This window comes from Muscardinus avellanarius, assembly GCF_963383645.1.
Source record: "Muscardinus avellanarius genome assembly, chromosome: 12".
NCBI classification, from domain to species: Eukaryota; Metazoa; Chordata; class Mammalia; order Rodentia; family Gliridae; genus Muscardinus; species Muscardinus avellanarius.
The window spans coordinates 14831121-14853190 of NC_137798.1; the positions used below are offsets into that span (position 1 = coordinate 14831121).

Sequence of the window (22070 nt, forward strand, 5' to 3'; positions counted from 1 at the left end):
CTACTGTCCCTGTAGGGAGGCCATGCTCTTCCCCGCCCAGCAAGTCTGCCCGCTGCTTCTCCAGCCTGGCTGGACATCCCACAACCGGCGGTCCTACTCCTGGCAGTCACACGCGGCCTCTATTCCTGGGGGCAAGAGGTGGGGTCATCCTATTTGCGGCTATTAATGGCCATCTCTTCTGCCCCCGGTTCCGGCCTGTGGGCCAGAGCCACCTCTGAGCTCGAGGATTGGGGCCTCTCACTAACACAGTGCTGATGAGTGAGCAGCATGTGTGCTGGGCCCTCCTGTGGAGAACAGCTCCTCATCGGCTTCCTGTGATGTGTGGGCTCCGGCGCCTCCTCCCTGGGCTTTCTCACTCCATCCCGACCATCTGCCAGGCAACTCAGGCCGTGTCCTACAGCACATGCCATCCCCTTTTTCAGGTTTCTAGAAGCCACACTAGCACCAAGTTGGCCTGTCTGAGTCCTTGACAGGTGTTAAATCCCTTTTCCTGGCAGATTGGGTATGCGATCTTAACGTTTCTGACCCTTTGATTGAGCATCTTGGTCCCCAAGGGGGTTCCTCCGTCTCCTCTGGTACGTGCTAGCTAATTCCTAAAGCTGCTTCATGATCCAGTCTCTTTTATCCCTTATCAACCCAGCTGGGCTATCCTGGGATGTAAGGTTAGTTATCCAGCAGCCAGAGAGGAGTGGTAGCAGTTCCTCGAGGGGAGCCCTCTTTCTGGGAGAGATGCCTCTGAGTCCTTCCTGCCCAAAGGACTCTCTGGCCTTTGTTACAGAGAACGAGACACTATAAGCCCTGAGGGCGTGCAGAGCCAAGTCCTCAGGGGCACCCACCCGGACCCTCCTGTCCAAGCGTCCGATCCGCGACCTTCCCACATCTGCTGTGGCCAGGCATTTCAGGATCCCAGAGCTCTCCAACTTGGACCATCTGCACCGAGTCTGCTCCTCAGCTGTGTCCTGTTTCCCCTCCGGGAGGTGCAGGCCACTTAGCAAGCCACCGGAGAGGCCCCACGAGCCTCATGCTTAGCCATTAGGTATTTGTTAACTGTGTTTTCTCATTATTTTTCTGTAAGACATGGAGACGATGTAGTGACAACTAGCCAACCCTATTGTTTCTGTGGACATGGTTTTCCATATCATTCAAGTGCCTAAAACACCCGGTGAGAGTGTCCCCTGCAGCAGGACATCATTGGGCACGGGGTCACCACCTGGTGCTGGGGGCTGTGTTTCCCACACTCGCTCTGGCTGCTTCTTACCGTCCAGGTGGTGTGGGTGAGGCCTTTAAACCCTGACACTTTATTCCAAGTTGGTTTGGGACCTCTTGGAAACACGCTAAGGTGTGTTTAGAGATGCGAGAGGTTTACTGGAGGAGGCCTGTGGATGGAGGGAGGGCAGGAGGAGAGAGCCTTCTCATCCCGACTCCGAGGAGAGGAGAGGATGTTGTACTGAAGCACAGCTCTAAGGATCTCCTGAAGGAGACGGGGCCCTCGAGCCAAGGCTGTCTGTTACAGAAGGCAAGGTTGGCTAGATTCTGAAACCTGCGCTGGGCTTGGTTTTGGTCCGGAGCCTGCAAGCGGCACGCAGTAGGCTCCTCGGGGTGCACAGTCGGCTGGGGCTGCCGTCGCCTGCTCCTGGCAAGAGCACAGGATAGCCAAAGGTATCCCAGCCGCTCAGCTCCACTGTTAGAATGATTTAAGTAAACGTATCGTGAGCTTTAGAGCAGCCACTGAGAAAGTAAAACAGAAAGTTACGTGTGAAAATCTGTAAAGGAAATGAATACTGACAAAAACTGGATTTTTTTTTTTTTTTTAAAGACAAAGAGGAAGCTGGATGTGGCGGCACATATTTGTAATCCCAGTACTTGGGAGACCGAGACAGGAGGATCTCAGGTTTGGGGACAACCTCAGCTATGTAGTGAGACCCTGTTTCAAAATAGAGAATTAAAAAATAGGGCTGGGGATGTAGTTGGGAGGTAGAATGTCCCTGGGTTCCATCCCCAGTACCACACATAAATAAATAAATAAATAAATAAATAAATAAATAAATAAATAAATAAATAGAAGCAAAAGAAGAATAAAGTAATATAGAAATAGAAAAGTGATAGTCATAAAGCCAGGCATGCCAATAATTACAAAAGGAGGCAAGATTCAACTATATGCTTTCCATAGGAGACATATTTGAGTATAAAGACCCAGACAGGTTAAAAAGACAGAAATAGCATACTATGCAAAACCCTGGAAAATGTTAATAGTCCTATTAACATTAGCCAACGTAGACTATTACCAGAGATAGAGATATTTTATGATCATAAAAGGGCTAATTCATCAAAAAGACATGCGATCCTAAATTTTTACATGCCTAATCTTCATAATTATCAAACAAAAGTTGACAGAATTAAGTAGAAAAATAAAACCACAACAGTTGAATGTTTTATTTCTTCTCTCTTAGTAATTGATAAAACAACTAGACAAAAAGCAAATCAGTAAGTATCTAGATGATTTGAACCCTATCAGTCAACTTTATCTAGTTGGCATGTATGGAATGCTACATCTAATACCTGAAGAATATATGTTCTTTTTAAATGTCCATAAAATATTAACCAAGATCATATACTAGTCCACAAAACTAGTCAGAATACATTTGTAAAGTGTGAAGTTTAGCAGAATATGTCCTCTGATCACAGCAGATGTAAATTAAAATTTAGTAACACACCTTTATTTTATTTATTTTTTGCAGTACTGGGGATGGAACCCAGGGGCATTCTACCCCTGAGTGACACCCCCAGCCCTGTTTTTTATTTTTTTATTTTGAAACAGGGTCTCACTGAGTTGCAGAGGGCCTCACTAAGTAGCTGAGGCTGGCTTCTAACCTGCGTGATCCTCCTGTCTTGGTCTCCCGAATGCTGGGATTACAAGTGTGTGCCACCACACCCAGCAATACACATTTATTTTTTTATGTTTTTTTGAAACAGGGTAGTGCTAGGTTGCAGAGAGTCTTAGTATGTTACTGAGGCTGGTCTCAAACCTGTGATTCTTATGTCTCAGCCTCCTAAGTACTGGAATTATAGCACATACCTCACCTGGCTAAAATTTATACCTTTAAATACCTATATGCAAACCAGGAAAGATTTTTCTTTTTGGTGGTACTGGGGCTCTTGGAAGCCCTTCTACCTCCGGGATACACTCCCACGGACTACACTTCCAGACCTATTTTTTTTACTTTTTATGTGGAAACAGGGTCTCTTAAGCCAGCAAGGCTGGCTCCGAACCAGTGCAATCCTCCTGTCTCCGCCTCCCAAGTACAGGGATTACAAGCGTGTGCCACCACTCCTGGCGCAAACCAGGAAAGATTTAAACCCACTGATTTAAGCTTTTACTTTAAACTTACAAAAATTTAAAAGGTTGGACACAGTGGTACATACGTGTAATCCCAGCTACTTGGGAGGCCAAGACGGGGATGGCTGGTTCAAGAACAGCCTGGGCAACGGAGCGAGGTCCTGTCTCAAAATAAAAACACACAGAGGGGCTGGAGATGTAGCAGAGCACCTGCCCGGCGCGCCTGAGGCCCTGGGTTTAACCCCCAGACACACACACACACACACACACACACACACACACACACACACGAAATAGAAGGAAATAGAGTAGAAAACAATTAGAAAGCCAGGCGTGGTGGCCCACACTTGTAATCCCAGCATTCTGGAGGCTAGGACAGGAGGATCACGGTTTGTGGACAGCCTCGGCTACTTAGTGAGGCCCTCTGCAACTCAGTGAGACCCTGTTTCAAAATAAAGAATAAAAAGTAGTGCAGGGGGTGCGGCTCAAAGGTAGAATGCCCCAGGGTTCAATCCCAGCACCCAAAAAGAAAGAAAGAAAAAGAAAGAAAGAAAGAAAGAAAGAAAGAAAGAAAGAAAGAAAATGGACAAAAAGTAAGGAAAATAAATGAAACTAAAGTTAGTTCTTTGAAAAGATTAATAAAACTGATAAACCATCCATGGCACATAAAATAAAAAACATGAGCAGGGTATGGAGTGAGAGCAGGGAGCCATGGGAGCATCAGCCACACCTCGGGAAAATGGAAAGGGCATTTTACTAACAATGTTATGCTAATAACTGTCACAATTTAGCTAAAATGGATGTGTGCGTGTGAGTGTGTGCGTGTGAGTGTTTACAGCATGTGTTGCTAGGGATGGAACCCAGGGCCTCATGTGCCCTAGACAAGCACTCTACCCCTGCGCTGCACTCCCAGCCCGGACACATTCTTTAAAAGACAAAATATATAAATATATATGGCTATAAACCAACATGAGAGAATCAGATAATTTGGGCATTTGTTTGAAGAGTCCAAGTTTAAATCAGAATGGCGGAGTCACCGCCTGTGCGGTATTAGAAAGGCAGAAACAAGGCACCAGCGCAGTGTTGGGCTTTGAAGGACGGCTCTGCGGCCGCTGCACCAAGCGGACACGGCGCAGGGCGGCGCAGCCAACACCTCAGTGTGCTGCGTAATTATTACTAAACAGGCATGGCTTCCCAAAGCGGGGCTGCGGGGAGGAAGTATGGATAGAGAGGAGAATGCGGGTTTGCCCTGTATCTTTCTGGGGTTATTTGTTTGTTTTTATAGTACTGGAGATTGAACTCACAGGCCTTGTACCTCTGAGCTACACTCCTCCTACACTATTTTATTTATTTATTTTTGGTGGTACCAGGGGTGGAACCCAGGGGCTTTCTACCTCCGGGCTGTACTCCCAGACCTATTTTATACTTTATTTGGAAACGGGCTCACTAAGTAGCTGAGGCTGACTTTGAACCTGTGCGATCCCCCTGACTCAGCCTCCCAAGTGCTGGGATTACAAGTGTGCACCACCACGCCCGGCGAATTTTTAAAATTTAACTGTCTTTTTGAGGTGTAGTTGATAAACCTAAAACTTTACATATTTAATATGTACAAATTAATGGGTTTAAACCTGCATGTGCCTGGAGCTGTCGCACCACAGTGGAGGTAATCAACGTACCTATCACCCCAAAAGTGTTCTTCTGCCCCCTGCTCTTTGGGGAACCATAAGAACATTTCACTTGAGAGTTTTCACTTAAAATTTTCAGTGCTCTGTACAGTCCTGTTGTATAGGTAAAATGTCAGACAGCAGATCTCTATAACTTATCTTGCATAACTAATTTTCTGCCTGTTGAACAACCCACTTCCGTCTCCTCTCTTCCCTGATACCCACCATTCTGTTCTCTGCGTCAGTGTGGCTTATTGGATACCTCGTGTAAGAGGGATGGTGCAGCCTTCGCTCCTCTGGGACTGGCTTACTCCACTCAACATAAGGTCTGTAGAGTTCATTCATATTCTTGCAAATGGTAAGATTTCCTTCTTTTTAAAGGCTGAGTAATATTCCACTGTGTGTATTTAGCACCCTTTCTTTATTCGTCCTTGGGTGGACGCGGTGGTTGTTTCCGTGTCGTGGCCACTGTGGGCAGAGCCACAGTGACATGGGTGCAGGCATCTCTCTGATAACAGTGATTTTATTTCCTCTAGGAGTATACCCAGAGGTGGGATTTCCAGATCCTCTGAAAGATCTGCTTTTCTTTTTTTTTTTTACATTTGTTTTATTTTTTTTTAATTTATTTCTTTTAGCTGGGCGTGGTGGCGCAAGCTTATAATCCCAGCATTCAAGAGGCTGAAACAGGATGATTGTGGTTCACAGACAGCCTCAGCTACTTAGTGAGGCCCTCTGCAACTCAGTGAGACCCTGTTTCAAAATAAAGAATAAAAAATAGGGCAGGGGGTGCAGCTCCGAGGTTGAATGCCCCTGGGATCCATTCCCAGACCCACAAAAAAATTATTTTTTAATTTTTATGTGGAACATATTGAAAATGGCACACATTCAGACTGTGCTCGGTGCCTCCCCGTCTTTTCCCTCCCCCCAACGAGTGTCCAGATGACCATGCTACATTCATATTTTACACATATTCGGATGTAACTCCTCCACTAATCAACCTCAGCCTTCTTCCTCTCCTCTCCTTTCATTTCTAGCTCTGTTGAGGTTTCCCCTCCATTATCTGGAGTCCCTCTGGTATCCCAATGCTCCCTAGTTTGGGCATGTTAAAGAAAACAGATGTACCTTCTCTTGCTGTGCCCGGCTGACCTCACTAAGCATAATGTTCTCGGGTCTTTCCATCTTCTGGAGCCTCCGTAGCGTTTCCCCAGAGGATGCACCTCGCATTTCCCCAGCAGTCCCATGGCTCCAGGTCCCCGAGACCTTGCAGCACGTGTCATCTGTTACTTGTTTCTGCGCGGAAGCCATCTGACAGCGGTGAGGTGTGGGCTCACTGCGGTTTGGACTTGCACTTCCCTGCTCATTCAGGACTTGAGCCCCGTTTGCACAATGTGTTCACGTACCGTTCCTATGTCTTCTTTGAAGCAATGACTGAGTTCTCAGCTCACTTTCTAAAATCAAGTCAGTATGTTGTTTTGTTTTGTTTTTGCGGTACTGGGGGTGGAACCCAGGGGCATTCTACCTCCGAGCTACACCCCCAGCCCTATCTTTTATTCTTTATTTTGAAACTGGGTCTCGCTGAGTTGCCGAGGGCCTCACTAAGTAGCTGAGGCTGTCCGCGGACCGCGATCCTCCGGTCTCAGCCTCCCGAGTGCTGGGATTGCAAGCGTGCACTGTTTTGTTTTGTTTCATTTTCTTTTACACTGAGCGTTGGAGGGCCTTCTGTAGGTAGGAGGTTAACTCCATACCAGCTATATATCATAAATACTTTCTCCCGCCCTGTGGGTTGCCCGTCACACTCTTGGTGGCTTTTTGTTTTGTTTTGGCTGTGCAGAAGCTTGTTAATCTTGTGTAGTCCTACTTGTCTACTTTTGTCGCTTGTGCTTGTGGTGCCATATTCAAGGAATCACTGTCAAGACCAAACTCAGAGGATTTCCTCATTTCCCTCTAGGGGCGTACGGTCTCAGCTCTTATGTCTATGTCCTCAACCCATCTCAAGTTGGTATTTTGTGTATGGTTTGAAATATGGGTCCAGTGTCATTATTTCAGGTGTGGATGTCCAGTTTCCCAGGACTGTTTATTGAAGGACGCATCCTGCCGTGTGCGTGTGCGCCCGGCTGCCTTGAGGGCGTTCTCTGGGCTCCGCCTGTGCCCAGGTCCTCGCCAGGCTACTTTAAGCACTGTAGCTTCACCCTGTGTTCTGAAACCAGACAGTGTGAGGCCGCCAGCGTGGCTCTTCCTTTATATCCAGTCTCTTCTGTAGTTCTAGGTGAATTTTAGGACTTTTTTTTCTATTGCTATAAAAACTGCCATTAGAATTTTGATGGGGATAGTATTGAATCTGGAGGTTGCTCTGGGTAAATACGTCCATTTTATCAATATTAAGTTCTTCCAGTCTGTGAACACAGGTATCTTTCCACTTATTTGTATCTTTTTTTTTTTTTAAAGGCCATTTATCCGGGCATGGTGGCACATGCTTATAATTCCTGTGCTTGGGAGGCTGAGACAGGAGGATCACGTAGGTTCAAAGCCAGCCTCAGCTACTTAGAGAGGCTCTCAGCAACTTAGTGAGACCCTGTTTCCAAATAAAATATAAAAAAGGTCTGGGAGTATAGCTCGGAGGTAGAAAATCCCCTGGGTTCCACCCCCAGTACCACACAAAAAAAGAAATAAATAGATAAAGGCCATTTATAATTGATAAATCAGGCTCAGAATTCTACCTTTTATTCGTTGCTTAATTTACCATCATTTCACTAGTATCAAATGTTATAGCTAATGTAATTCAAATAATTATAATTTAAATTCGAGCACTATAGGTGGCACATTGTTTCAATCAGAAATTTTCCAAATTTATTACAAACAGATGATTTTGTGTGAATCAATGCTAATCCATCATAGCTAGAAAAAGAAGGGAAAACACGTGGTTAAATATGTCCTGCACAAAGGACATTAGTATTTGTAATCCTTATTTTTCTCTTTGTCACTTATATAATTATTTATCCATAGCCCCGAATGCTTTCACTTGGATGTATTCACCATAAAAACATCTGCTAGGATAATATGTTACAGTAAAAACTTTGTTGGGCGTTCAGCCAAATGAAATTTGTGGTCCGAAGTTGAAGGGCGCTTTCATATCTTTGAAAAAAAATCACCAAGTTCTAAGATAGTCTTTGTGAGGAACTGTCACTGGCAAGTTGACCAACAGGGGAAATTCCATGTTGAAGTCAGTGCTGGATTATGAGGCAGAGTGAAATCTTCATTACGGAGGCTCAGATGAGACCAGGCAAGCAAGTTATACATGAGGTGCCTTGTACACACTGCGTACACCAGGCCTAGACCAGCATGTACCGCCACGCTAAGCCCTGCCCCAGGCCTGGTATTCCTGTGGTGCCTGCTTATATCTTTAGCACTCATACTCGTGATATAAGACTACATAATGTATATGTGTGTGTGTTTTCATTATTCTACAGAAATAATATGACTTGTATATGATATTTGCTTTTATAAATAGACATGAAGGCCAACCTTATTGTCCTCTGATACATTAGGCTGCCTTTCATTTCTCTTTATAAAAACAGTATCAGTTGATTTTTTTCATTTTTTAAAAATTTTTATTGGTGCACTGTATTCATATATCATAGTGGGATACAAACTTTTGTAGACATACATGCACACATCGCCCAGTCAGCCCCCACCAGATCCCCACCCCATTCTCTCCCCATCCCTCCTTCCCATGCTTGGCTTAGTGGTTGACATCTAGTATTATAGCAATTTATCCAAAATTAAAAATGATAATCTCACATAACAGTTTCATTTGTCTGATAATAAGCTTTTGATAACTTAAAGATAACATTTCAATATTTCTTTTTGCTTTCTTTCTATAACTTAAAGATAACATTTCAATATTTCTTTTTGCTTTCTTTCTTACCAGAGAATATTTTTTCTTTTTTTTTTAGGTGAAACTGTCATATATTTATATATTTATTTTTCAGAAAAAATCTATCCTAATATGGAATATGAACTCTAGATACCCAAAATGATCTCAAAAAGAACAAAGCTAGAAGATATATATTTTCTGATTTCAAACCATATAAAGCTACAATAATTGAAACAGTGTAGTACTGTTCTAAAGGCAGATATATAAACCATTGGAGTTAAATAAAAGCCTAGAGATACATTCTTCCCTATATTGTCAAGTTATTTTTGACAAGGTTTCCACGAACATTTGGTGGAGGAAATAATAATCTTTTAAGTAAATATTGTTGAAAAATAATAATTACATGAAAAATAATAAAATTGGACCCTTACCTAATCCCATATACAAATATTAACTCAAAATAGATAAAAGACCTAAATATAAATCTTTTTTTTTCCTTTGAGCTATACATCTAACTATTTTTTATAAACAGTGTCTCAAATATAAATCTTAAGACTATAAGCTTTTAGAAGAAAATCTGGGTCATAAAACCTCACAACATTGAAATTGGCAGTGATTTCTTAGATATGATTTCAATGGCACAGGCAACAGAAGGGTATACAAACTCCCTAAAAAATAAAAAAATATTGTATATCCAAAGACAATGTAAACAGAGTTAAAAGTTACTGATAGAATGGGATAAAATATTTCCAAATGCTATATCTGAAGGTATATTAATATTCCAACTAGAAATCCTAAAAATTAACAACAATAAAAGCAAACAATACAATTTAGAGATAGGTATAAGACTAACATAAATAATGAATCTCCACAGATAACTAATCTTAGTTGTCTGTTGGATGGAAAATCTTGTTTCTCTGGTTCTGGTGTGTATTACCTATTTCTTCTTTGTAGTTAATCTCTTTGAGTATTTTCTCTAGTGCTGATTTTGAAGACATAAATTCCTTCAGTTTCTGTTTGTCATGGAAGCTTCTTATTTCTCCATCTAATTTGATAGAAAGTTTTGCTGGGTAGGAAATTTTTGGCTGGAAGTTGTTTTCTTTCAGAGTTTGGAATATGTTACTCCAAGCCCTTCTGGCTCTCATGACTTGGTTTGGGAAGTCTGGAGTGATTCTAATTGGTTTGCCTCTGAATGTCACTTGGCCCTTTGTTTTTGTTGCCTTTAAGATTCTCTGCTTGGCTTCCACATTGTCATTTTGACAATTATGTGGTGTGGGGATCCTCTTCTCCGATCCTGTCTAAAGGGAGCTCTATAAGTTTCCTGGACCTGTGTATCGACCTCTTGCTCTATGTTTGGAAAATTTTCTGCTATTACTTCCTTGAAGAGATTGTTGATCCCTTTGGTTTCACCTTCTTTTCCCTCCTCTATTCCAATTATTCTTAGGTTAGCTCTCTTAAAATGGGCCCATATTTCTTCAAAGTCAGATTCTTGCTGTCGGATATTTTTTTCTTGATTAGAAACTATGCGTTCATTTTTTGGATTGCTCATCTTCTAAGAGCGAGATTCTATTCTCCATGTGGTCTAATCGGTTGTTTGTGCTTTGAATTGAGGCCTATACTTCATTAATTGCATCCTTTATCTCTTTTTGTCTCTGAATTCTTTTCGAAACACCTCTATTATTTCTACAGTTATTTTCCTGATTTGATCTTCTAGAAATCTCTGAGTTTCTCTTTTATTGGGTTCTGATGTTGTGGGGTTGTGGGCATTCATTGCTCCATTGTTATTCCTCTTTCCCATGATTTCGGCAGTTTGTGCCTTCTCTGGGTTCTTCCCTTGGGTCACTACAACTTCACTTTAGGTGCTCTGGATCTTGAGTCTGTGGTATCTCAGACCCCACTACTCCTTTACTGGGTTGTATCGCAGAGTCTCAGACCGAGGGAGTCAATAGAGGCTGCTTTAGACCATGGGGGGTGCCAGGTTGCACGTTCTCCTATGGTGTGATATCTCTGCCACCGCCACTCCCCCACTGGGTCAAGTCCCTGGGAGTCAGTACTGGGATTTCTCCTCTGGGGCCCGCAATTTGACTCACTGTTGTTGAGTACGCAGATGGAGCTGTAGTGGACTCGGTGAATTCGCTGCTGTTGCTGCTGGTGGCAATATGGCGCCGCTGTCACGCCCTCGGCCGTGAGGCTGGCGTATTTCTTCTCTGGTTTTGAGCTCCGCTCTGACTCCCAGCAGTATGTGCTGAGCCTGGCCCCTGGGAGCTTTAGATGCTCCCTGTGCCGAAAAATCTGCCGAATCCCGCCGGGCTGTTCCGCAGCGGCTCACCTCGGCTCACTGTCCACCGCTTCTCTCTGGAGCCTGGTGGGCTGTTGAGTACGTTGGTCTGGAGCTGTCCGGTGAACTTGCTGCTGCTGCCGGCAGTAAGGCGCTGCTGCTACGTCCTCAGCCGTGAGGCCAGCGTATCTCCTCTGTGGCTCTGAGCTCCGTTCTCGGTATCAGTTGATTTTATCATCACACTACTGATGGTGTGAAATCCTGAGATTATATAATTTGTATGATATGTAAATAGATGTAGACAGATCTCCTGAGATAGTTTATGTACTCATATACATAAATCTGTGTACACATGTATACTCTACTAGCTCCCAGGCACATGAAATGTTTGTGTGGTATTTTTTCTTGCTTCTTGGGTACTTCAGCAGTACTTGTTAATGAGACGGCCCCAGTTCCTCCCCTTGGCAGAGCTTATTGTCTAGACCAGACCTCGGTGAGTAAGGAACTCAAGAGAATTTCCAGATTGCTGAGAACTATGAAAGGGAAAACAGGTTCCATGGGTGGGTGTCGAGGATGGCTCAGCCACTCTGGGGGCTTGGGGGCTCCCTGAGGAGGTGAATCAGGGAGAGTGCTTGCAGCTTTAAGTAGCAGCCTGAAGGACAACTCCAGCTGGATTACACAGTGAGCGCACTGGTTAGCTCTGATCACAGGAGGCAGAAGGGAAGGTGGGTGAATCTGCCGGCCGTGGCAGGTCTCTCTGACTCAGCTCGCGGGGTCTCCCTGGGCATTCTCTCTGTGGTCACAGATGCATCAGGCAGTTCCAGATGTCACCCTGCTGATGTCCAGGGGCAAAAAAGGGGATTTCCCCCCCATGATATTCTTTAAAGGTGAAGAATCCTTTCAGAAAAGGTCTCTTATCTCTTGGGTCAGAATTGTCTCCCATGCACATTTGTAACCTACTCATTGCAAAGGAGAAGGGATACTACAGGACCAAGAAGAGTTGGCCCCAAGAGTGAGCAGTGGCTGTCTGTCCCCCACACATATTGTCATCCAATCTTTGAATCAAATCAGAACTCTCTTAGGTGGGAGGAAGGGCCAGGCACTCCATCAGTGAGCAGTAAGTTGTGCATGCTGCAAGTTGTGTATCTAACCCTTATCTGAAAACTTATTGTTTCTGTAATGCTGGGATTACACGCGTGCACCACCACGCCCGGCTTCGATTTTTTATTCTTTATTTTTAAACAGGGTCTCACTGAGTTGCAAAGGGCCTCACTAAGTAGCTGAGGCTGTCTGTGAACCATGATCCTCCTGTCTCCTGTCTTTTTTTTTTTTTTTTTTTGGTGGTACTGGGGTTCCTGCACGATCCTCCTGTCTCCGCCTCCCAAGCGCGGGGATTACAAGCGTGCGCCACCACGCCCGGCCTATATATATATATATTTTAAAGGAGTCAAATATATGGTATGTGAATTATGTCTCAATGAATATATTATTTAAGATGTCACCTACATTGTGATTTTTATTACAACTGCAGGTAGAATTTTCATGAACATTGCTTCAGATTCTTTATGAACATAGAATAATATATTTGTATAGTTTATTCTTATTTTTAAAAATGAGTATTTTTCTCTGAAGTTTTTGCCTACGCTTCTGTGGATTTATAAACTCAAATACTGATCCTTTCTTCAAATGCCCTGCCACTGGTGGTTATATTTTTGTTCTTCCTACATCCACTTTTTCTTTACATATAACACTGTGAACTGTATTATTTTCTATAGCATTGCCCCCTAGTTTTTAAAATCTCATTTTAAGAAATTCACTATTTGAAGCTGGACGTGGTGGCGCACACTTGTAATCCCAGCATTCGGGAGGCCGAGACAGGAGGATCGTGGTTCATGGACAGCCTCAGCTACTTAGTGAGGGCCTCTGCAACTCAGTGAGACCCTGATTAAAAATAACTAATAAAAAATAGGGCTGGGGGTGTAGCTTGGAGGTAGAATGCCTCTGGGCTCCAGCCCCAGCACTGCAAAAGTACCAAAGGCTTCTAGTGGGAAGCAGCCATCCCTCTCTTGTCCCTGCTTCCTGAGGGTTAGGGTTAGGGTTAGGGTTAAGCCGCTTTTGATTCGCTCCTGTTCATGGTCCTCATCATTATCCCTCTATTATTGAAAAGCTCACGCACGTCCCAAGTGGATTTCCAGCTACTGTAAGTGAGTAAATAGCCAACTTACGTTTGGCCTCTAATAGGATTCTGGGTTAAATATAATTTTTCCTCAGAAACAGGGAGATATCGCTCCTGGAAAAATGCAGTCTTTATTTCTTCTCTCCTTGAAATTTTTGATTACTATCTTTAGACTAGTATTTTAAAAATTCACAGTGTGTGTACAGTTTTTAAAATTCATCGTGTTGGGCCTTTGATAAGCATTTCAACTTAAAAAGTACCGTTTCCCTTCACTTCTGAAAATGTTTTGTACGGGCAATTTTCTCCCTTCTGGTTATAGTATCATTTGGGAATTCCAGCCAGTTGAGTACAGGGTCACCTCAGCTGATTTTCTGCCCCTCTTAGTCAGAATTTCTTCTATGAACCACAGGCCGAGCAAATGACTTGAGTGGTTCTTATCTCACACCTGCTACAGATGTCCTCGACCAGTACCTTTCCAGATAAGTAGGAGAGAAATTACTAGATAACACAAAGTCAATTTCTTAGGACAAGGGTCAGAAAAGTTTTCTTCAAGGACCAAATAATAAATATTTTAGTGTTTGGGCCCAGGAGGCAGAGTCGGAGCCTTTGCCCCGGCCGCACTCTAACCAATGTTTTCCTGCCCCGTCTCTTACCAAATCATTCTTTTCAGTCTCATCCCCTTTGAGGGCACTCAGCCTGTCCCCAGGCCCTCTCCCCTCGTGTGACCTGCCTTGCTGGCAGTGTTCTCTATGCTTTCTTACTTAAATTCTTCTCAACTTTCAAGTCCCAGCTCAGTTTCATCTCCTCCTCAAGAGTTCTGCTTCCTCTTTACAAGGGGTATTATCTTACACTATTTTTCTATATCTATGGTAGAACTATGATTGGATCTTCTAAGTTGCTCCCAGTTACAAGATGGCTGCAGGAGTTCCAGCCATCCTAACCAAATTCTAGGCAGAAAAGATAAATGCCAACAGGCAAAGGGACGCCTAACCCGGCTGAATGAAAGCTCTCTCAGAAGTCCCAACCAATTATTGGCACCATCTTGACCTCACCGGTCATCCCTAGGTGCACGGAATGCATTTTAGGTAGACGTATTAAGATCTACATTTTGAGCAATTCCAGTGGGCACCATTATTCACAGAGAAAGAGGTACACAAGTGGGTTCTTCTGCCTTGATCTGGGTGGTGACAGCACTGTATACAAATGTAAAAAGTCATTAAGCCGTACAGTTGAGATTAGTATACTTTTATGCTTTGCTGAATATATGTTACATTTCAGTTTTAAAAACTGCCAGGCAGCCTGGTGTGGTGACACACACTTTTAATCCCAGAATTTAGGAGGCTGAGACAGGAGGATTTCCGGTTTGCAGCTGGCCTCAGCTACTTAGTGAGGCCCTCTGCAACTTAGTGAGACCTTGTTTCAAAATAAAGAATAAAAATAGGGATGGGGATGTAGCTCAGAGGTAGAATGTCCCTGGGTTCCATCCCCAGTATCGCAAAAATAAATAAATAAATAAAGCCAGGCATGGTGGTACATCCTCAGCTTCTTGGGAGGTTGAGGCAGGAGGATTTCAAGTTTAAAGCCAGCATGGGCAATTTAGAGCCCGTCTCAAAATAAAATAAAAATGGTTGGGGATGTGGATGAGTGGTAGAGCACTTGCCTAGTATGTGTGAGGCCCTCCGTTTAATCCTCTGTATTAAAAAAAAAATTAATGGTCTCAAGAGTTGTGCACATTGATGCAGATAAAATTAACACCGTTCTAAAAAGGAAGGGAGAGTTGGCTTTGAATTAGGGATCATGTCCCATGTATAGAACCCTTTTCTGAAGGCTATCAATTTGTATATATATATATATATATATATATATATATATATATATATATATATATATATATATGTGTGTGTTAGAATATTGTAGTGTTCAATATAATATGTATTGTAGTAAAAATAACCTTAATGCCTATTTTATACAGCATCTTAACTTCTGGTGTTAAAAGAAAGTGTTAAAGATATTCTTTGTATTTGATACTAAATAGATTTATAACTCGATATTGAAACATTTCAGCAAAATAAAAGGCACTGGCTTTGAAAAATATTGCATGCAATTTTTCCTTTTGTGCTTCGGAATCTAAGGAGTGAGAACCTGGTGTATACTTTTTATTGCTTACGTACCTTCTATCATTGAACAACAAATGGTTTTATTAAGTTCAATATTAAAAGTTGCAGAACACTAGTTTCCATAAAAATCCATATCTACTTTGGGTGGTTCTAAACTGGTAAGTGGAAAGAGAATAAATATAAATGAGTAAAAGACCTTAAAATCTAGTCTACATTTTTACATTTTTACAAACATTTAATCTTTTAAAATTTTATTTTCCTTCATTTTACTTTTGAAAAATAAACCAAATGCGCTCTGTGGTTATGCTAAAACTATCAGAAAATGACCCACGACTGGTCTGCTTTTGTACAAAGTGTTTTATGAAATTTAAAAATACATCATAAACCAGGTGAGTGCCACATACCTGTAATCTCAGTGCTTGGGAGGCTGAGACAGAAGGATCGCAGGTTCGAGGCCAGCCTTAATGACTTAGCAAGACCCTTAAGTGAGACCCTGCTTTAAAACAAAAAAACAAAAATAAAAGGGTTGGGGGTATATCTTGGAGGCAGAATGTTCCTGGGTTCAATACCCAGGACCACAATAAATAAGTAAGTAAATAAATAAATAAATAAATAAATAAATAAATAAAACGTGCAAATGCCAACATTTGAAGCATTACTTCTCAGTATCTGCGGATTGACGCCTTCTTGTTTTTAAGAGAGACTGTGTTTTTCTTCCTTAGGTCCACCCTCAGCAGCACCGGCTCCTTTTTGAAGTGTTTGATGAGAACCGGTTGGTGAGTGCCATGCGCTGTGTGAAGCGTGCGGCGGGTGTATCTCAGGAGGCCGGAGGGAGAAGTGGGGCGGGACCCTGTGGGTCAAGAGGTGACCTGGGGTGTCCCTGGCCAGTCTTCCCCTTCCTGGGCTTCTCCGGCCTTCTCTTCCTGGGCCAGCTCCAGCTGTGGCCAGGTGGAAGGTCTTGCGCACTGGCCACTGTGCCAGCCTTGGGCCTCCCCTAGCCCGGGGGCAGGAGGCCCGGGAGCCTTCATCGTGTTCTTCAGCTGCGCGTCCTCCCGCGGTGACTTTTCTTGAGGGTCCCTGTACCCAGTTCCAGCTTGGCATCCACTCTCTTGTCCTAACTCCTCTGTAAAGGAAGTTTGTCCTCTGCACAGATAAAGAAGGAGCAAATAAGACCCCCTAAATGATTGCTAGTCCTCACAGAGCCAGAGTCAGCCTGATGCTAGTTTTATATAGTGATAGTTCTGATTTGTAGCTCCCTAAAGACTATCTTGAATTCCTATCATTTTCCTAATTTTATCTCTTTGGCATCCTTTTTTAAATCCTTAGAATCTTACATTCATGTTTCAAGCCTGTAAGATTTTAACAGATTAAGTATGAAAATAGTATTATGTGTGCTGGCGTGGTGGTGCAGCTTGTAATCCCCGCGCTTGGGAGGCTGAGACAGGAGGATCGCCCAGGTTCGAAGCCAGCCTCAGCTACTGAGTGAGGCTCTCAGCAACTTAGTGAGACCCTGTTTCCAAATAAAATATAAAATAGGGCTGGGAGTATAGCCCTGAGGTAGAGGGCCCCTCGGTTCACATCCCCAGTTAAAAAAGAATAGTATTAAGTGTTCAAAGTTATCAGTTATTAAATACAAGCATCAAAAAAAGAATTAAACAGTTTTGTTCCTTTTTTTTTTTTAACAAAGAAACTTTTTTTTTTTTTTTTGGGTACTGGGTATTGAACCCAGGATTCTACCTCCAACCTACACCCCTATCCTTATTTTATTTCTTGTCTGGAAAAAAGGTCTCACTACGTTGCTGAGAGCCTCACAAAGTTGCCAAGGCTGACTTTGAATCTGCGCTCTTCCTGTCTCAGCCTCCCAAGTGCTGGGATTACAAGTGTGCGCCATCATGCCCAGTTAAAGAAACTTTACAAAGGTGTGTGTGTGTGTGTGTGTGTGTGTGTGTGTGTGTGTGTGTGTAACATTTTTTTTCAAGAAATGATTATTGTACTAGAAAAATGAAAATATTGCCAATGAAATCTTAAGATCCTAAGAGAGGTACTTTTTTGGCTGCCCAAGGAAAATTACTGGTGGCAGTCTGACTTTCTCAGGTCGAGAGATGGATGTTGATGGTCTGGGTATCAGACATGATCATCTGCAGATCCTTTAGTTTTCTGTTTGTATTTTTGCCTTTCATATAGAATAGGAAATGCTCTTCCCACCCTCTCTGTCTGTGAAAAGTCTGTTTTCCTTCTAGATTGATCAGATGAAATTAGTATTTGTGTTTTTTTCTATTTATTTTATTTTATTTTTTAATTGGTGCATTGTAATCATATATCACATTGGAGTACAAGACTTGAGAGGATATACAAGCACACATCATCCAATTAGCCCTCATCCAGCCCCCATCCCATTCCCTCCCCCTCCCTTGATCCCATGCTTGTTTGGTGATTAACTTTGATACATTTGTTTATGTACCTCCTGCATTTTAAAGAGGCTCCATCCTCCCCTATTCCATACCTACCCTCTGACTGGTCACCTTAATTGATTCACTATAGGGCCCTTTCTATACCTCGACCTCTTCCTGTTGTCCCTTTCCTCCTAGTTTTTGCTGATTAGGGGAAGCATCTGATTTTTATTTTCTGCGATATTTCTCTGTGCATGCCACGTTGCAAGTACCGATCCCACTCTTGACAGCCCAGTAGTGGCCTGGCTACCCGGTGGACTGATCCAGACCTCGCTGGCTCAAGCAGCAGCCTTTCCTCATGGGAGGCCCCGATTCTGGTCTCGCTGGCCCCGACACCAGCCTGACCCCTCAGCTGGCTCTGATCCCAGCCTCAGAGGCCCCAGTAGCGGCCTTGCCTCCTGTCAGGCTCCGATGCCAGCCATTGGCCCTGGCATCGGCCTAACCCCTCGGCAGGCTCAGATCCCGGCCTCAGAGGCCCCAGCACCGGCCTTGCCTCACGGTGAGCTCCGATCCCGGCCTTGCTGGCCACAGCTCCGGTCTAACCCCTCGGCAGGCTCGGATCCTGGCCTTGGAGGCCCCAGCACTGGCCTTGCCTCACGGCAGGCTCCGATGATGGCCTCGCTGGCCCCAGCCCTGGTCTAACCCCTCGGCGGGCTCCAATCCAGCCTCGGAGGCCTCAGTAGTGGCCTTGACTCACGGAAGGCTCCAATGCCGGCTGCTGGTCCCGGCACCGGCCTAACCCCTCGGCAGGCTCCAATCCCGGCCTCAGAGGACCCAGTAGCGGCCTTGCCTCACGGCAGGCTCTGATGCTAGCCATTGGCCCTGGCACCAGCCTAACCCCTCAGCAGGCTCTTATCCTGGCCTCGGAGGCCCCAGCACCGGCCTTGCCTCACGGTGAGCTCCAATCCCGGCCACACTGGCCCTGGCACCAGCCTAACCCCTCGGCAGGCTCCGATCCCGGCCTCTGAGGCCCCAGCACCAGCCTTGCCTCACAGCAGGCTCCGATGCTGGCCTCACTGGCCCCAGCACCAGTCTAACCCCTCGGCAGGCTCCAATCCTGGCCTCGGAGGCTCCAGCACCGGCCTTGCCTCATGGCAGGCTCCAATCCCAGCTTTGCTGTGTCCGTCGCCGGCCTCACCCCTCGGCAGGCTCCAATCCGAGCACCCTCGTCACCCAATCAATTGTCCCACGTTCTCGAGGGTGCGTGGTGGTAGCATTCTGCCTCTGAGGTTATTATTTCAAAGGTTCCAGGTGTAATGCATCAGATCTCTGCCTCCCCTGAGTACTGGCCACTGCCATTGCCACTGCCTCCACCATTTCAAATCCTTCCCAGGCTCTTTTTCCACTCTGAATGTTGCCCAGTGTTCCTAAGCATGCGTGATGGTAGCATTCGACATTTGGTGTAACTTCTCCAAAAAGTAAGGTTGGTAGGATCCGATTTCTGCTTCTCCTGAATACAAGTCTCCACCGCCATCGTGGAGACTGCTTTCAACACCACCTTTCTCCTTGGTCTCCGCTAAACTCTCTCCTTACAGGTTATGTCCGAGATTCTTAACAATATAGAGAAACAGCAGTCCTCCTTCACGGGGAAGTTTTCCATAGGTTTCAGTGCATTTGGATAAGTTTTGTCTGCATCTCCAGTGTCCTGGCATCTGCCACGGCCTTCTTAACCCCTCTCCGATATTTTTCCTTTTTCTTTTTCTTTTTCTTTTATTTTCCATTTTTTTTTTTTAAATAAGAGAAGACAGTACATGTGATTTGAGGAGGTAGTGGGATCAGGCACTCGGTAGCACTGTGACCTGGTCAGTTTCCCCATGGGTCCAGCGTGCTCAGCACTACTCCGCCTGGGGTCGAGTCCTGCGACCCGGGCCCCGGATGTTCCAGGGTCCAGTGTGCCCCGTCCGACCCCTGCCTGGGACCCAGGATACTGGGCCCGGTTTCTCCAGGGGTCTGGCGTGCAACGTGTGGTCCGGCCCAGGGCCCAGAATCCCGCGACCCGGGCCTCGGCTGGCATGCCCCACGCGACCCCTGCACAGGACCCAGGGTACTGGGCCTGGTTTCTCCAGGGGTCTGGCATGCTACACGCGGTCTGGCCCAGGGCTCAGAGACCCCTGACCCGGGCCCTGGCTGGCGTGCCCCGCGCGACCCCTGCGCGGGACCCAGGGTACTGAGCCCGGTTTCTCCAGGGGTCTGGCATGCTACGCGCGGTCCAGCCCGGGGCCCAGAGTCCCCTTTGTTTTGTTTTTAAATCATGAAAGATACGTACAAAATTATCCATGATATAAATCCATATTTTTAGTAGTAAGATAAATGTCTGTGCACTTATCCCTCAACAGAGGAACAAACATTTTCAGTCTTTGGACCTGTACCCCTTCCCACTTGTATCTTCTTTCTTTCTTTATAAGCATTATCCACTGTCCAGAATTTTATAATTTTATTTCTTTGCTTTCTAAAAATTTTTATTATATATATGTGTGTGTGTGTGTGTGTGTGTGTGTGTGTGTGTGTGTGTGTGTATAACATTGTTTCCTTTTGCAAATTTTTTTTTACTTTTTTTGCAGTACTGGGGATGGAACCCAGGGACATTCTACCTCCGAGCTACACCCCTAGCCCTATATTTTATTCTTCATCTTGAAGCAGGGCCTAAGTAGCTGAGGCTGGCTTTGAGCCCGTGACGCTCCTGTCTCAGCCTCCCCAGTGCTGGGATCGCGGCGTGTACCCCATGGCCTGCTGTGCACATCTCTCTTCACCGTGCTTAGTTTTGCGATTATTTTTATTGTGATGTGACTGCTTCTTTTCTGCCAAACATGCCGTCTGTCAAACAGTGCTTGGTTCATTAGTGCTCCCTGAGCATTTATTATGTATGTGTAACCCTGGCCTGCAGCCCGTGGCAAGTTGGGAGGACGAGAGCATTGCCTTTGACATTAGCAATTAAATATTTCTAGATCCGCTGGGCGCTCTGCCACACCCTGTGATCCCAGTACTTGGAGGCTGAGGCAGGAGGACCACAGGTGTGAAGTCAGCCTCAGAAACGTAGCGAATCCCGTTTCTAACAAAAAAATAAAATCAGTCTGAGGATTCTCCTCGGAGGTAGAATGCCCCTGGGTTCAATCCCTAACACCCCAAAAACAAAATTAAATGATATATGTATAAACTACATATATAATTAAAATATATATATATATATATTTCTAGATTGGTAAATATGGCATACAAAAATTTTAAAACTTTTAGCTGGGCCTGGTGGTGCACACTTGTAATCCCAGCATTAGGGAGGCTGAGACCGGAGGATCGCGGTTTATGGACAGCCTCAGCTACTTAGGCCGTCTGCAACTCAGTGAGACCTGGTTTCAAATTAAAGAATAAAAATAGGGCAGGGGGTGTAGCTCGGAGGTCAAATGCCCCTGGGTTCCATCCCCAGACCTGCAAAAAAACAAAACAAAACAGCATTAAGCAGTCAGAGTGACTTTGGTGACTCCGTCCACCCACCCACCCACCTTCCCACCTGGTACTATTTGGTGCTTGCTTTGTGTCCAGCACAAGCTGAGCAGAATCCGAAGAAATGTCTCATGATGGTCCTCACACCGTAGAAGCTTGAATCTAGTGAGGGGACACGAAAACGGCGCTTGTAGTAAACCCAGTCAAGTTGGAGGCACAGTTAACCACTGGTCAACCTGGTTTACTGAAGAGAAAGCACTTATCAGGCCAAATACCTGAGATTCATTATTTTATATTAATAATCAAAGGATATTTTTTGGTACTGTGGATTGAACCCAGAAGTATTCTATCTTGACCTACCTCTGCTGCCCTTTTATTTTTTATTTTGAAACAGGATCTCACTAAGCTGTTGTATGTCATGCCAAATTGCCCAGGCTAACCTCAAACCTGCGACCCTCCTGTTTCAGCCTCCCGAGTACGGGGACTACAGATGTACACCACCACGCCAAGCTTCAGAGTTTTTCTAACTAACTGGAAGTCTTAGGCCTCAGGCATGTTACTAAACCCCTAATTTAATCAAAGGAGAAATGCTAAAGTCATTGGAAGGCAAAGTGAAATGATTAGGACTTTTCACCCTTTAAAGCAAAAAGAACAATAAAGGAATACGTACTGAAATCTATAAAAATTATAAAGGAAAAGGTGATATAAACGCAAAATAACCCAATAATTGTATTAC

The 22070-nt window shown here is 44.5% G+C and overlaps 1 protein-coding gene across 1 annotated transcript in view; it reads left to right on the forward strand.

Annotated features, from left to right (window-relative positions):
* Positions 1–22070, forward strand: part of NEDD4 (NEDD4 E3 ubiquitin protein ligase) — a gene marked incomplete at both ends in the record, with an annotated part of 113615 nt that overhangs the window by 20597 nt on the left and 70948 nt on the right. The window contains one exon of the mRNA XM_080707990.1: positions 16169–16222. Within this exon, the coding sequence (XP_080564116.1) occupies positions 16169–16222 (54 nt within the window). The remainder of the gene's footprint in view (positions 1–16168; positions 16223–22070) is intronic.